The sequence below is a fragment of the Eurypyga helias genome, unplaced genomic scaffold, assembly GCF_000690775.1.
Source record: "Eurypyga helias isolate BGI_N326 unplaced genomic scaffold, ASM69077v1 scaffold29459, whole genome shotgun sequence".
Lineage (NCBI taxonomy): Eukaryota > Metazoa > Chordata > Aves > Eurypygiformes > Eurypygidae > Eurypyga > Eurypyga helias.
The window spans coordinates 43,941-59,523 of record NW_010272198.1 but is presented as its reverse complement, the minus strand read 5'-3'; the positions used below and the strand labels follow the sequence as shown (position 1 = coordinate 59,523).

Genomic DNA, 15,583 nt, shown 5'->3' with positions numbered 1-15,583 from the left:
AGAGGGGGAAAGTTTCATTAAGATGCGGGTGGTTTCGAGGCTGCCTCAAGACCCCGCTGGTTACGTGCTGTAAGTTACGCCTTTTCCCTGTGCACGCACACGGGCTGGTGTTCTTTTTTAGAAATAAAGCATCGAGCCTGTTGTTTTGATGTGTTCTGTGCGTATGTTTCTTGCAGATGTCAGAAGACCTTGCTAAGCAGTTAGCTAGCTACAAAGCCCAGCTTCAGCAAGTTGAGGCTGCCTTATCTGGGAATGCAGAAAACGAAGATTTACTGAAACTGAAGAAAGACTTACAGGTGAGAACTTGACAGTACAAGTAGCTGAAACTTTAGGGTATTTAGCAGGTGTTTCACCCTTCCTAAATGTTTGCATTGCAACAAAAATAATGCTCAGTGGATTTATTACTTTCTTTTTGCATAATTTGATACAGTTATGGTAAAGTTGGTTTGAAAAAACCCAAAGTGTGGCCTGTTTTAAACCTATCTTGTGGATTAGTAACAAGATGTACTGATTTATATATAGCAAGTTCTTCTGCTAAAAACTTTAGTTGAAGAATAATGAAAGGTATGCCAGTGTGGCCTTTGCTACCTCTGTATTTTTTTAAAACATTTCTCAGAGAGTCATTATTCTTTGTTGCTTTTACTCTGCTGAAGCCTGGTCGTTGGGCTTAACACTGTGCCCTTCTGCTTACTTTTGAGTTGTCACATCATTTGATCAAGGACCCGTTTATCCATTGCATGCATTTGCAATGGTAAAAGCTTTACAGTGTAGTTCTGCATTCCTTGTACACCTCAGCCTTGATCGTGGTGAGGTTTTTATGTAAGAAAAGAAGAGAGTTTTGTTCTGCATTTGTCACCTGCAGTTTTTTTAAACGTTTCCGAGCATACTGCATTCCTAAAAGCTAAAAAACATTTCTGGTCCTTAGGGTATTGTTTAGTGACAGGAAGACAACCAGCTGAATTTTAAGTTGATAAGTGGTCTTTTAGAGTCGTGTGCATATAAAGACAGTTTGACACATAAAAAAAAAACCCAGCAGTACTGTTAAAATTTGTCATGAGAGTGCAAGATGCTGCTTCTTTTCTGCTGTGGATTGCTTTAGCCATCAGATCTAAAAATATATAAAACTACGCAGTACAAGATTCAGCAACCACTTCTAATGGAAATAACAGCAATAAAAATGATGCTGCAACCAAAATAGAGTAGTGCCTCAAATCAGTGATCTTCAGAATTCCTTTCAAATGATAAAGGCTGTGTGCCCACAAGGCACTTTATAGATCATCTTAATGCCCTTCGCTGTACACTGCTAAAAGCATATGTATATATTTATATTTTTAAAATGCACAGCAAAACCCACATGGGATGATATTTCCGATACCAACACGACCTCGGCTTTGATACGCAGAGATCATTGATGTGAAAGGACAGCTTGCAAACTTTTTATTAAAAGCTTTCTGCACAGAATGGGGAAGATCTTTACATTTTCGTCCCCAAAAGGTTTGCTATCCGTATGTTCCACCTTGAAAATAACATCATGTTTTGCAGACTTAAAATATGCCAACGTAACAGTGGTAAAAATGGGTTTGATGCTTCAGGGTCCCAACTAAACAGCTTTCAAACTCCTTCAGAAAGGTTGTTACAATGCAGTTGAAACGTTTTTTTCTGTCATAAATAGTGGTGCAGTGCTGCATTTGGTATGCTCGGCGTATTCCTGAATAACAAGATTGAAACAAGTATTACAAGAATTTCTTAGAAATACTTTGCTTTTCGCTTCTTGTTTCACTGAAGCACTTCTAGGACAGTGTCTGTGTGCCCGAGGACCAAGCTTACCTTTTGTGTCAAGTAGAATCGATGGCAGCTGTTGTCACCTGTAATTGGAGATGATGTCTGTGGGTGTTGTGTGCTTGGAGCGTAGATCTGGCTTTTTAAAGACCAGGAACAATCTTGGCAAGCTCTCAGTAGTCTCCTCTGGGGGTCACACCTTCACGTCACAGGGATGTGGCAGCAAGCCATGTTGCGCAACCCATTTGGCTGTACTGGGCTGCTGTGGTAGGCTAACTCACTGTGCTCAGAAATCTCCGAATGAGCTATTCCCTTAAAGGCTGCTTTAGAACGGTCTCCTGGGTTGCAGTTAATCTACCGTGTGTGCTTATCGCTGTGATGTGTGGGTGGCGGATGAAGACTTCTACCAAACCATTGCTGGTAGCCACGTGTGTAAATGACTTTATCAAATACAAACAATCCTCAGTAGATTTGTCTGAAACTACTGACATTGGACTTCTACAAAGCCATCTACGGATGTGGCAAGTCAGCAGTTTGATGCTACTGGTAGTTGCACCGCTTGCCTTCAGGTAGTGTGTGGGTGATGTATTTGACCTGCTGAGACAAGATACCTACTTCAGACTCCTGGATTTGCAGAATACAGCTGTCTGCATGTTGAGGAATAGTTTGGGATTTTGCATCTGGGAGGGGAAAATCAGGCTAATGCTGTGTGTTCTGTGGAGCACTCTCAAATCAGGTAACGTGGTAATTAACATGTGTTCTGATTCAGCTGTAGTGTTACAGAAAACAGAGACCAGAGTAGATACAACTAGTTGCAAGCGTATTTCTGCATTTACGGTCACTACTAATTGTGCTTGCTCCTGCTCTTATTTATGAATCACGTAGAATGAATTATAGAGTGTTTAGGTTGGAAGAGACCTTAAAGATCATCTAGTTCCAACCCCCCTGCCATGGGCAGGGACATCTTGCACTAGACCAGGTTGCTCAAAGCCTCATCCAGCCTGGCCTTGAACACTTCCAAGGATGGGGCATCCACAGCTTCTCTGGGCAACCTGTTCCAGTGCCTCACCATCCTCTCTGTGAAGAACTTCCTGATACCTAGTCTAAATCTCCCCGCTTTCAATTTAAACCCGTTACCCCTTGTCCTGTCACTACAGGCCCTTGTAAAAAGTCCCCCCCAGCTTCCTTGTAGCCCCTTCAGGCACTGGAAGGCTGCAATAAGGTCTCCCCAGAGCCTTCTCTTCTCCAGGCTGAACAAGCCCAACGCGCTCAGCCTTTCATCATAGGAGAGGTGCTCCAGCCCAGGATACGGTTGGTTTTCTGGGCTGCCAGCGCACACTGGCTTTTGTTCAGCTTTTCATGTACCAGTACCCCCAAGTCCTTATCCTCAGGGCTGCTCTCTATCCATTAGAGACTAGATTATGACCTAGCAGCTCCTCTACAACAAAGAACAGAACTCCTGTTAAAAAGGCGTTGGAAATTCAGACATTAACAACTTCAACAGAAACAACCTGCTAGGCCATTCGTGCCATTTTGCATGTCAGATAAAAACACACAAATGTTTACGTCGTGTGAACTTCTTATTTGGGAACTGCTTATGAGCCTTTAGGTTCTTGAGGAATGGAGAACAACCTTTTTTACCACTTTTTACTGAGCTAGTGTTTGCACACCCAAAGCTGAACTAGGCTGTGAAACCGGGAGGACAGTTCAGGCTCCATGGAGCCTCAGTTGAACATGGTTTATCCAAGACTCTCCCCTAATTTAAATACTTAACTGATCATTAGGAGACTGACAGTGGTTCATGCCGAGATGCTCAGCTGAAGAATTTTTCTTGTTTAAGGACAGCATGGCTGCTTTGGCTCACGCAGAAAGTTTAAATAGCCTTTTTGGTGCTGGCTCCTTTGCCTTTAACACCAGTGAAAACTGGTGGTCTTGATCGTGCAGAGTAAGAATATGACTTTGACAGCACGTTGGAAGGGGCTTTTGCATGCTCCTGTCTGTGGATGGATAAAGGAACTGAAAAAAAAAAAAGTTATTTTGTTAGTTGTCTTCTTGGATTAGCAAGGCAAGGCCTGACCTGAAATCTTAATGTCAAGGAATTTAGAGAAAAAATAACCCCTTACATCAAAAATGACTTAAGGGAGTTGTTCTCCAGCAAGCACCTCAGTGCCTGTAGAGGGACAACTTTACTGCAATACAGTGAAGACCATACATCTCTTTATCAATGGCGATGAGTGAGCTTAATTAAATGATTGAAAGACCAAATCAGACTTAGTCCACTTTACATCAGCTGTGAATTTAATACAGTAACTTCAAAAAAACCAAACCAGTAAGCTTGGGACAAAAGTATGCATGGTGACCGAGTTTGAAATATTATTCTTTGTGGGTTTTTTGTCTTTTATAGGAAGTTATAGAATTAACCAAAGATCTCCTTTCAACACAACCTTCAGAAACTCTTGCAAGTTCTGACAGTTCTGCTTCTGCTCTGCCCAGTCACTCCTGGAAGGTCGGAGATAGATGTATGGCGATATGGAGTGAGGATGGACAGTAAGTGTAGAAAACTTCTCTAACAGTTACATGAAGTAGTTCAATGGTAAGAGACTTTCATTCAGTTTGAACTGCTCTGAGGGTGGCTAAAAGCAAAAGGGAGGTAGATGGGGTAGTAGGTGTTCTCGTGCACTCATTACGAACCGTCAGTATTCTAGATAAAAAGCAGAGACATGCCCCTATTTCACTGACCTCGTTAGAGCAGGGTAGCTTTGGTAAATGCCATTCGCTGCTGTAACGAATGGGAGACCCCCAGGAACCGACCAGTGGGAGCAGGCTTCCCTAAAGGTTTCATGATGTATAATTCCTAACTTGTCATCGCGTTTGTGTATGTGTAGCTCACTGCTATCAAGAAAAATCCTTGCTGTAGCTCTGTCTGTGCCTCTAATTGGAAATTATACTTTAACTGGAAATGCTGGCTATGAAATAACGAGCTGTGTATTGTAACTATGGAATTCATCGACCTTTTGGATTTAGTTGCCATTACATTGGCTTGTGAAGTTCTGGGAACCCAGGCAGTTCATTCTGACTTCATAATCTTTGAAACTAACATTCTGAAATTACTGTCTCTACTGCAAAAACTTGTAACTGCTGCAGCTTTTTTAAAATTCCTGTTTCTGCAGGACTAATACCCTGCTCATTGCCATTTAGAGAGAAGCTCTGTTGTTCAGCGGACGTGGTTCTGTTAACAACGTTGTAACCACACAGAGACGGGTATAGCTGTTGATGTCTTAGGTAGAAAACAAACCTAAAAGTGAACAGCTTTTCTGCCACAGATTATTTATGAGTAAAATGCTTTTGTGTAAGAACTTAAAAATTGAATCTTACTGTCTGAGGTCACCATCGGGTCGTTCCTCTTGCTCTGATCACTGGGTTAGAGGGTCAGAGCTTGGGGAAGAATGTGCCAGTGTCCACTGAAGTGGATCTTATTGGACTAAATTGCATTGCTTTTTTTTTTTTTAACCCCTTGCTTCCGTTGCTACATTTCTTAAGTGACCAGTGTTCCATGAAGAGCTAGCCAGGGATTAATACTGTTTACCTCCTGCAGTTTTGGTTTCCATGTGTCTAGCTCAACTCAGGATGTTGCTGGCCCACTAAAATCACACACGAAATTGATTTAGTAAATTTAAAATGGAATATTGCCTATGAAACTTCTAATTTTATTCCTCTGTTTGCTTCAGAGGGTCCTTTTGCTCTGAATTTAGACTCAATTTTAAGTACTTTTGGAAATGTCACTTGTCTGTTTCCTCTTTCCCATTAAGAGATCAGTTTGGTTGAGCAAAATGTTTCATACACATAGGAGATAGACTGGTTTCTGCTAAAATTTCAAAATTACTGTTTGAAATCAATAGGAAAACTTCACTTTGTAAGTGTCGAAGGGGGAATAGTTTGAAAGCTTCAGGTTTTTCTTCATTTTTATCCGTGTGAAAAAGAATTGAACCAAAGCTTTGCCCTTGTGAGCTGACATTTTCCAAAACTCCCCAGCGAGATCGGTGAACGCTGTCTTGTGTGAACACAGGGTTGGCTTTTTTTTTTTCCCTGACCCCATGACCTTCCAGAACTGGGACCAGATCAGGATATCTGATCAGATCGGCCCCACATTAATCATTAGTCTTGGTAACTGCGAGGCCATTGCTTCTTGCTGCTAAAGGTCAGATACAGCAGATTCTGGCCTTTGTACTTGTGTCCCTTTGCCCTTAAGAAAATAGTCTCTGGTGTGTTGTCCCTGAAAATGAAGGCTGGTATTTGTAAATTTTTCACTTAACGCCGTTAGCTGGCTGACAGTGTAGGTGTTGACGGGCTGAGTATTAAAGCTTTACTCACATGCTTACAGCCATGATATCTTTACAGGTGTTATGAAGCTGAGATTGAAGAAATAGACGAGGAGAATGGAACGGCCGCGATCACGTTTGCGGGCTACGGCAATGCTGAAGTCACACCTCTGTTCAACCTCAAGCCTGTGGAAGAGGGGAGAAAAGCAAAAGAGGACAGTGGCAACAAACCCATGTCCAAGTAAGTAACGCACGGGTGTAAGTCTGAAAGCTGCTCCGTTGTTCCCCCTGCCTCCCTCCAGCTAGAAAAATTGGTTAATGAAATAGCATCTTTGTTTGAAATTTTACATCTCTAATATTGTCACTGTTTTGCTTGAAAAAGGATCTAGAATCAGCGTAGTGTGTAATGTTTGGTAGATTATCGTGGCCGTCTGGGGCAGATGCCGTGACAGACTGACTCCGAGTGTGCAAGCAGCAGCTGAACAGCCAGCGCTGACTCCCCGAGAGCAGAGCACCGGCAGGTGTCGGCCCAGGTTAGCGCAGGCCCTGCTCAGCTGTGGCCTGGTCACCGCAGCGCCTACTTACGCACGAAGGACTTGTGCTGCGGGCCCGTCCGTGTGTTGGGGTAGCTGTGGTGTCCCATCACTGGGGAGGTGTCTCTATGCTGTGTCCTGCTGTGCCTAACGCAGAAGGGTGTTTTCAGCCCTTCAGAACGTTTTGGGGGGGGGACATAAGGTGGTACAGTTTCAGGGTTTGTTACAGGTGACGATCCCATCCCTAAGGGATCATTCTGAGGGGCGCTGCGTTGTGGCATACATCGACTCCCTTACCTTTACTGGAGTAACTTACCTTTGCTCTTTCCCCTCCATCCCGGGCCAATTCTTGGTGGCACGAGAGTCCTGCAGACCTCCAAGTTTCCACTCGAATGGCCTGTTTCCCTTTTCCAAGCCGTCTTTCAAACGTGGCAGTGCCGATAGGTACACCTGCAGTTCCAGAAGGGAATCGCACACCATCCCATGGGCCGCTGCGTTTGGCATGGCCGTAATCAGGTGGTGGTGGCTGTTCTTAGGCCCAGATACGTAACCAGCCGTGTGATGCTTGTGCATGGGAAGACTGTTTTTTCCTAGGAGCTGAGAATACTTACCAGCTTGGTTTGGTCATTCACTTATGGAAAAACTGTTCTGCATCTCTGTCTTACAGGGGTTTTAGTTTCTTATGAGGAAAAGCACAAATATAAAATGCCTTTTTTCCTTCTCTCCAGAAAAGAGATGATAGCCCAGCAACGAGAGTACAAGAAGAAGAAAGCTTTGAAAAAAGCTCAGAGAATTAAAGAACTCGAACAGGAACGAGAGGACCAGAAAGTCAAGTGGCAACAGTTCAACAACAGAGCCTATTCTAAAAACAAAAAAGGACAGGTTGGTGTGATTTTTGTCAGTAGGCAAGTAACGACAGGGCACGGACTTCTGTGTGGTGCTGCAGGAGGGAGGAGGAAGCAGTTTTTCAAAGGGGGTTCATCTCTGGGGTTCTGCAGAGTGCGGTTTGTATCCTGCGTGCTTAGAAGGCCTGGCTGTACTGGGGGATTCTGCTGGAGCGCTGCTTCGGAGGGGCTGGGCTGGCCCTCAGCTTGGAGTAGTGGGCAGCTGTCAGTTCCCAGCTCATGTCTGTGGAAGCTCAGACCTCAAGGGCCTGTCTGAACCCCCAAACCTGACTCCTTGCCATGTTAACGACCCAACAGACACAGCACGGTGTAGTTGTCCTGGAATAGCAGGCAAAAAAGGCAGCAAGGACATTCTTAAAGCCTCATTTCATTGTGGCTTGACCTCAGTCTTCCTCATGAACAATTCTTAGAGGTCATTGAAGGGGAACTTCATTTGCTGTTGGCCTGACCCAGGGTCCCCAGTACCATGATTGCATCGGCGCCGCAGTCCCCAGCCCTGCTGCCTCACCCGCCGACGTGTCCCGGCTGAGCTGGCCTTGCGAAAGTGTGCCTGGCTGCAGCCCAGGAAGCTGAGGATAGCGAAACACTTCAAAAAGTAACATTTGCTTGGGTTCGGTTTTTTTTTTTTAAGAGCAAGTTGGTAATTATTCAGAAATGGTGTTTTCTGTTTCACTTCCAGGTCAAGAGGAGTATTTTTGCTTCCCCCGAGAGCGTAACTGGCAAGGTCGGAGTCGGAACGTGTGGAATCGCAGACAAACCTATGACACAGTATCAAGATACCTCTAAATACAACGTCAGGCATTTGATGCCTCAGTAACGGGGGAAAAAGGTGGAACTTCATCTCTGCAGGGCTTTACACTTCTCTTTTTATCATTATATTTTTCTAAAAGTAAATTATTTGTTGGCACACAGCAAGTAGTCCGTTTGTCACCATCACTTTGGCTTCAGCTGATACAAGCCTTAAGTCTCCAGCTATTGATTTGAGCCCCCTAATCATTAAACCTTCTGTAGTTGCGTTAGAGTTCGTTCTGCAGGTACCTGCTTTCACGAACTGCTGTTCCCTGTGACTCTGAAAGTCGTTATCTGCAGCTTTGATCTTCAGAATCTTCCACTCATCCTGGTAGTGAACGTTGGGGTGGTTTTTACCTTCCTTTTAAGAAAAGGAGTGGTATGAAAATAGCACCGTAACAGCCTCCCTCCTTTCTGCAGTCGCAGCGCTGCTGCAGGTCCGGGGGAGAGCGCCAAACTCCACCGTAGCATACGCGTCGCGGAAGTTCGGCACGACTCCGCTGCAGAACGACTCCGCTGCGGATGGAGTCGTACAGCTGCGGCTGAGGGTAGAGCAGGGCTGACGGGTTCTTTGCTCCTGGAAACCATAAATCCGACAGTAATTCCAGTCTGAGTTTCCTGCACTGGAGCTAAGCAGAGGAGACTATTGGGTTTTTTTAAATACTCACCAAACTGTAATAGGTTGTTGAAAGGTTATTAAAGTGTAACCAGAAAACCACAGGACAAGGGCTTTAGCCTGTAATTTCCGAGCAGAGAACTGTGCTTAGAAACACCCACCCTCCCCAGGGCTCAGGCAGAGGTGGTGCTGCAGGAAGAGGCCATCCTCTCCCCTCCGCTGGACATGACGATACGGTCCCAGGCCGTGCCACCCCACGGCTGCTTCCACCGCTCCGGCGGATCTGCAGCAGCCCGCCTGGAGCGAAGGTGAGCCTGTCCTTACGCCACCCGCCGTCCCCGCAGCTGCGTGGCGGTGCTGCTGCGCCCCTTCTGTCTTAGGAAACCCTGTGCAGAAGCTCTGGCTTTCTCGTACTTCCTGTGCCGTTCGTTCCCCTCTGTTACTTGTCTCTCGCGGTAGCGGTGCCGTCTCGGTCCGTAACGTGTTCACCGGAGTTCGTGGGTAGCCCTGTACACAGTGTAGATATTATTTTTGTAAAATCTAGGGCCGAGTTAAGGGACAAGAGCACCTTGGAACTAAGCAAAGGGTGTTTCTTGTCTGTCAGCCCCGGCTATTTTTTCCCTGTATATTATGTTAACGTAGCTCATTTTGTAATTTGTTGACTAGATCAGGTCACGCCAGCGGTCGCTGAGGCACTGATTGGTGGAAACGGCCGTCGGTTATTTGAGTCACAACTCGAGCTAAACTCTGCAACTGGTAGCTCAGAATCCACACCTAGAAAAAGGTTCTCCCTATCATGGGAGAAGGTGATTTTTACAAAAAGTGTGTTAATTTCAGTTTTGTATGTTTAACTTTTATTAAATAAAGTGTTTAAAATCTGCTGGACCGAGCTGACAGTGCCAGTCTGTTTGGGGGGGGGCAGGAGCTGATCAGGAGAGCGGGAGGTACGGGCTCTGCTGGGCAGAACGGGTTGCTCAAGCCAGGCAGAAGCACTTGGACACCGGCAGCAGGAGTTCCCTGGCTGGGACAAACTCCAAGTGGGTGACAGGATGGAAGACCTCGCCGCTCTGGAGAAAGGGCGTTTGCAGGGACAGGGCAGAGGTCAGGGACACCAATACTGACGGCCGAGGAGGGGTGGCTGTTGTCTCACAGCCGGCTGGGACAGGGCAATGCTCTCACTTCTGCTATCCAAAAGGAGCAGAACAGGTGGAGGAGAGAAACACCCTCAGCATGGCAGAACTTTCTCAGGAAGCTGCATGAGCCTTTCCGTAACTCCGCCAAATCAACCTTTCTAAAGGCTTTGGAGAAAGACTTAAGCAGCACCCAACGCCCACTCGGGGTTGCCGAGCTTGGGCTATAACAAATGCAGCAACGGGCCTGTCGGGGTGGGGGATGCGCCCTCGCAGCCGGGGACGCTCCAGCCCAGGTTAACGCTGGCTGCTCCCCTTTCACTGAGCCTTCCCAAAAACCCTGAGCAAAACCAGTACATCCTCGCGTAGGAGAAACACCCTTCCATCAGCACTGCAGAGAAACGCCGCTGGAAGAACCCTTTGGCACACGTTTTCCTTGAACGCCTTACCTGGAACCGGTGGCACCGCCGAGGCTGGAGTTCTGCTCCATGGAGGTGGGAACAACTAGAGGACAACTCGTTTAAAGTAAACTGCCACCAAAACCGCCACCTTGGCCACACAGCCCTCGGCTCTTCTGGGGCTGTGCCCTCGGCCGCAGCGGGTGCCAGCTCGGGGGGAGCCCGGCTGCGGAACGCTGCTTGAGAAACTCGGGGAGTGAAGTAAATCGCGAGTTAAGCAACACTGCTGACCGCCAAAACACACACAGGCTTCCTTGGGTTACAAACACCCAAGTGACCCGAAATGCGTGGCTGAACGTGGTTTGGGTTCAACTGCGTCGCCCAGTTGTCCGAGCAGGAAGACAGCGGGAGGCTGAGAACTCCCCTCCGCACCCACTTCTAGGCCTCTCGGCAGCGTAAGTACCTACCCCAGCGCTGGCACAGCCTGCTACCACGCGGACAGTCCCTAGAAACGCTGACATCCGGCTGGAAAAGTTAGCAAAGCGAACAGTCAAGCAAAACCTGCAACTCCCTGCGCTAGAGACTTCACAGAAAAGGAACGTGGCAGAGCGCGCAGACGTGTTCCTCTCGGAGCGGGGCGCTGCACGGGACACGGTCCCTCGTAAAAGCCTCCTCTCCCGTGTTTGTTCTCCCAAGCATCCCTCGGGTCTCTCGGCCCGTTTCCAGCTGCTCTAACAGCGCATCAGTGTTTTCCAGATACTCTGGGCAGCCAGGTGAAGGGAGAGGAAGGGGGACATGCTCCTCTTCCCGAGGGCCCACGGGACAATTCAGAGACTGTCACAGAGGCAAAGGAGTTTCACCCACTACACGGTTACAGAATTTATCCCTCACCAGAGAATCTGTCCACAGGGAAAAGCCTCAGGAAAACACACTGGACTTGATTCCATTATTTATGGGCTTCATGACTAACATCACCACCTCCCTAACCTCAGGACAAAGTCCCGGGTGTCACCATCATCCTCCAGAAGGGACCCCAGTTTCTCTTCCCAACGGTGTACGGCTGGTGCCAAGAAAACAGGCAGCAAGAAACCTCATGATCCTGAGGGGGGAGGGTGCAAAAAACCCCTCAGGACTCCCATCTCCACGCAGCGCAGACGACGGATCGCACTTCCGCTGAAGCCAACGGTTACATCCCCTTCAACAGGACCAACACAGCCAAGGGGCAGGGAGCGGCAGGTACAGGAGGGCGGAGGAGCAGGAGGCTGGAGCTCCGGGGCCAGAAATAACCAACCGGAAGACACAACCACAAGACAGATCTGTGCAGCTGACCCCCTTCCTATCGGCCTACAGGTTTCCTGGGAGCGCAACCGGTTTGGGGTTTACATGGAAAGGCACCTTATTCTTGTAAAACTGAGCAGAGAATAGATGCAGGATGCCTGCCACTCTCCAAACACAAAGATAAAGCAGGAAAACAACAGCCCCCAAGATGCAAACCACAAAAAACCTCGCACAATTTCTCAGAGATGAAAGGAAAACGTGATTCCACACCCCAATTAAGAGTGTTATCCTGGATGAAACCGGAGTGCGTGTGGTGGGCAGACACCAGGGCCACAGAGGGGACTGGGAGTGAAGCGCTTCACTCTCTATTTGCAGGGGAGTAAAACGAGGCCTCAGAACAAGCACAAATCCCACACACTTGTGCATCAAAAAATACTGAAGTTGGGAACCCAAAGAGCAACATGCTTCCAGCGTCATTATCTTTCAGGGTGAATGAAAACAATTACCTTCTCTTGCAGTAGAGTTCGGACAAAACAGACAGCTTCTGGGAGCACTTTTCTGGGTACAGGTTTCCTGGGAGCGCAACCGGTTTGGGGTTTACATGGAAAGGCACCTTATTCTTGTAAAACTGAGCAGAGAATAGATGCAGGATGCCTGCCACTCTCCAAACACAAAGATAAAGCAGGAAAACAACAGCCCCCAAGATGCAAACCACAAAAAACCTCGCACAATTTCTCAGAGATGAAAGGAAAACGTGATTCCACACCCCAATTAAGAGTGTTATCCTGGATGAAACCGGAGTGCGTGTGGTGGGCAGACACCAGGGCCACAGAGGGGACTGGGAGTGAAGCGCTTCACTTCACTCTCTATTTGCAGGGGAGTAAAACGAGGCCTCAGAACAAGCACAAATCCCACACACTTGTGCATCAAAAAATACTGAAGTTGGGAACCCAAAGAGCAACATGCTTCCAGCGTCATTATCTTTCAGGGTGAATGAAAACAATTACCTTCTCTTGCAGTAGAGTTGGACAAAACAGACAGCTTCTGGGAGCACTTTTCTGGGGAAAACCAGAGGATTTGAGTTGCTCTATTGGATCTCTTAGAGCTCAGTAGTGTGAGGGACCATCTCAGCTTTAAAGGGTAAGAGTTTTCTTAGACTCACAGAACGGTTTGGGTTGGAAGGGACCTTAAAGCCCATCCAGTTCCAACCCCCCTGCCATGGGCAGGGACACCTTCCACTAGACCAGGTTGCTCAAAGCCTCATCCAGCCTGGCCTTGAACACTTCCAGGGATGGGGCATCCACAGCTTCTTTGGGCAACCTGTTCCAGTGCCTCACCACCCTCTCTGGGAAGAATTTCTTCCTGATATCTAATCTAAAACTCCCCACTTTCAATTTAAACCCGTTACCCCTTGTCCTGTCACTACAGGCCCTTGTAAAAAGTCCCCCCCAGCTTCCTTGTAGCCCCTTCAGGCACTGGAAGGTGCTATAAGGTCTCCCCGGAGCCTTCTCTTCTCCAGGCTGAACAAGCCCAACTCTCTCAGCCTGTCCCCATAGCAGAGGGGCTCCAGTCCTCAGAGCATCTCCGTGGCCTCCTCTGGACTCGCTCCCACTGGTCTATATCCTTCTGATGTTGATGTTTCAGACAGGAATAACAGAAGGAGGAGGTGTTGGGACAGGAAAAGGGTCATAAATAAATCAATCCCACTGGCATTCGCCTGCTCAGCACCAGGGCTGCCCGCGGTCAACACCTGCAAGGAGAATAATCATGAATAAACCCGTAAGGCCTTGCTAGAGCTAAGGTTTCCCACTTTTCACCACTCCAAAGATTGTCCCAAACCTTGTGTCACCGAGAGATTACACGGACCCCCAACATAAATCCAAGCAGCATTTCTTCTCTGCAAACCCTCAGGCCCCAGTTGCTAACCTAGAGCTCAGTTCAGCCTGTGGCAGACTCCCACCAGGTCGCCTCCCCGAAGGAAGAGGGAACAGATGTGCCGAGCCGCTGGATTACACACACGCGAAAACAGATTTAACAGCAGCAGCCTGCTCCAACCTCAGTAAGGAAATTCAGTTAAAAAACCCAAAGCAAACAGAAATCGTTCCTTACAGCCACAGAAAGATCATTTCTCTGCTCAAGCGCGAGTTGTGTTTCCGACAGGGACGACACGTTTGGAGGAGAGGGGGGAAGCGTCAGAATATTTAAACACAGGCAACTTATCCGAATGCAGAAGTCCACGGCTGACTCGCTCGGGATCTTCCCATCACAGGATCAAGGGGCACGAGGAAAACAAAGAGTCAGCTGAAGCAACACGAATGACCAAGATGGAAGACGACGACTCGTTTCAGATACAGAAATGTTTAATGGCGTTAAAGTGCTACTTTAATGGGGACCATATGCTAACATTTAAACACAATTCCACTGCACTGCTAAATATGGTTGTCTTTATTTTTTTTTATTTTATCTCTTTTTGCCCAACCCTACTTAAAACAATAAAATAAAATCTAAAGGACTGAAATTAACAACCCATTCAAATCAGCAATAAGTTATGAATTTTATAAAGCATTTTTTTCCTCTTTTTTTTCTTCCTTAGTAACGAGGGGTAGTTAAATTACTTAAGGATATACAAAGTTTCAAACAATGCCATAGGTGAGGACTCTATTAAGGTTTTTAAAACTTGGAAAACAAAATAATCCTGGCCATTAAAAAGACAAAAAAATTAAAAAAAAAAGCAAAGCCTTCAAAGTGCAGGTTAGAATGCTCGTCTCTGAGAAAATTAGAAAACATTCGCTGTAATAGCTCTTAATAGCTCCTGCACAGGTAAGATGGCAAGGCCCTTGGGAACAGGACGTGCAGTCGGAACGTTACATTAACACGAGAGACGTGCTGAGCTTAACTAGGTTAACTACTGGACTGGAACTGGTAAAGTCAGCAAAGGGAATGATTCTAAAAAGAAAACTGAAGAAACCCCCACCAAACCTGGTCTCTTCCAGCTAGCACAGCCTTCACATCCGCGTGCGCACGGCAAAAAGCATCTTTGCGTTTCACTGGGTCAAGTGCTTCATCAAAACAGAGATCTTCTCACGGCACAGATTCATAGAAAAGACACCTAGGGTTTCGTACAGACAAGCTCTAAAAAGACGTATCAGACTTGGGGTGTTTTCCCTCCCGACACATTTACAAATGTTTATCAAAAAATCTCTTCAAATAAAAAGGTCGTAGTGGCTCAGTATCTGGGCGTGACGACTCTGGCCTATCACCTCTGCTACGTGCTGGTTTCTTTCTGTCCCCGGCCCGTCGCGCGCGAGCACGCGTCTGCCGGGAGCTCTGCTGCTGGGGTCACAGCCCGCCGTGTGCTGGTAGGTTACAAGGGTGTACCTCTGGCTTTAGCCACGCCTCAGAGGTACCTGATTTTTAAATGATGTCCAACAGAAAGCTGAGCTGAGTGTTCTCTCCCGAACATCTCTCTTCGCTGCCCCTCTCTCTCTGGGCACAGAACAAGACCTTCATCACTCTCGCCATGGTTATTCCGAGGCTACTTAAGCCTCCTTAGATTTCCTAGTACATTGTGACAGCAGTGGATTGTGATAAACTGTAGGACACGGTCCTTTTAGGACCAGAAAAGCTCTTCAGAAGGGCCTAAACTAGGTTGTTCAACCTGAATGCAACACAAGAAATTCAGACATTTCTCAGATCTCATGACAGAGAGAGAGGGATGAGTCTCTAGTATCCTCTTCCAAACAAATAAATGCAAAACAAAGTGTTTCATCACTAAGGTCTAGATCCAGGTCCCACACAAACAAGCGGATTTCACTGACTTCAAAGGGACTAGTGTT

General features: G+C 47.0%; 1 protein-coding gene across 1 annotated transcript; it reads left to right on the top strand.

The window, feature by feature from the left end:
• Nucleotides 1-176: 176 nt before the first annotated feature.
• SMNDC1 (survival motor neuron domain containing 1) lies at nt 177-8,609 on the top strand. Its single transcript, XM_010159058.1, has 5 exons — nt 177-296; nt 4,184-4,326; nt 6,178-6,339; nt 7,360-7,513; nt 8,216-8,609. Exons 1-5 carry the CDS (start codon nt 177-179, stop codon nt 8,351-8,353), a joined length of 717 nt encoding a protein of 238 aa, XP_010157360.1. The 3' UTR covers nt 8,354-8,609.
• The last annotated feature ends 6,974 nt before the right edge of the window (nt 8,610-15,583 follow it).

Coding starts and splice junctions, on each gene's coding strand:
- SMNDC1 (XM_010159058.1), top strand. CDS start 177: ATGTCAGAAGACCTTGCTAAGCAGTTAGCTAGCTACAAAGCCCAGCTT. Junction 297..4,183: donor AACTGAAGAAAGACTTACAG/GTGAGAACTTGA, acceptor TGTCTTTTATAG/GAAGTTATAGAATTAACCAA. Junction 7,514..8,215: donor CTAAAAACAAAAAAGGACAG/GTTGGTGTGATT, acceptor TTTCACTTCCAG/GTCAAGAGGAGTATTTTTGC.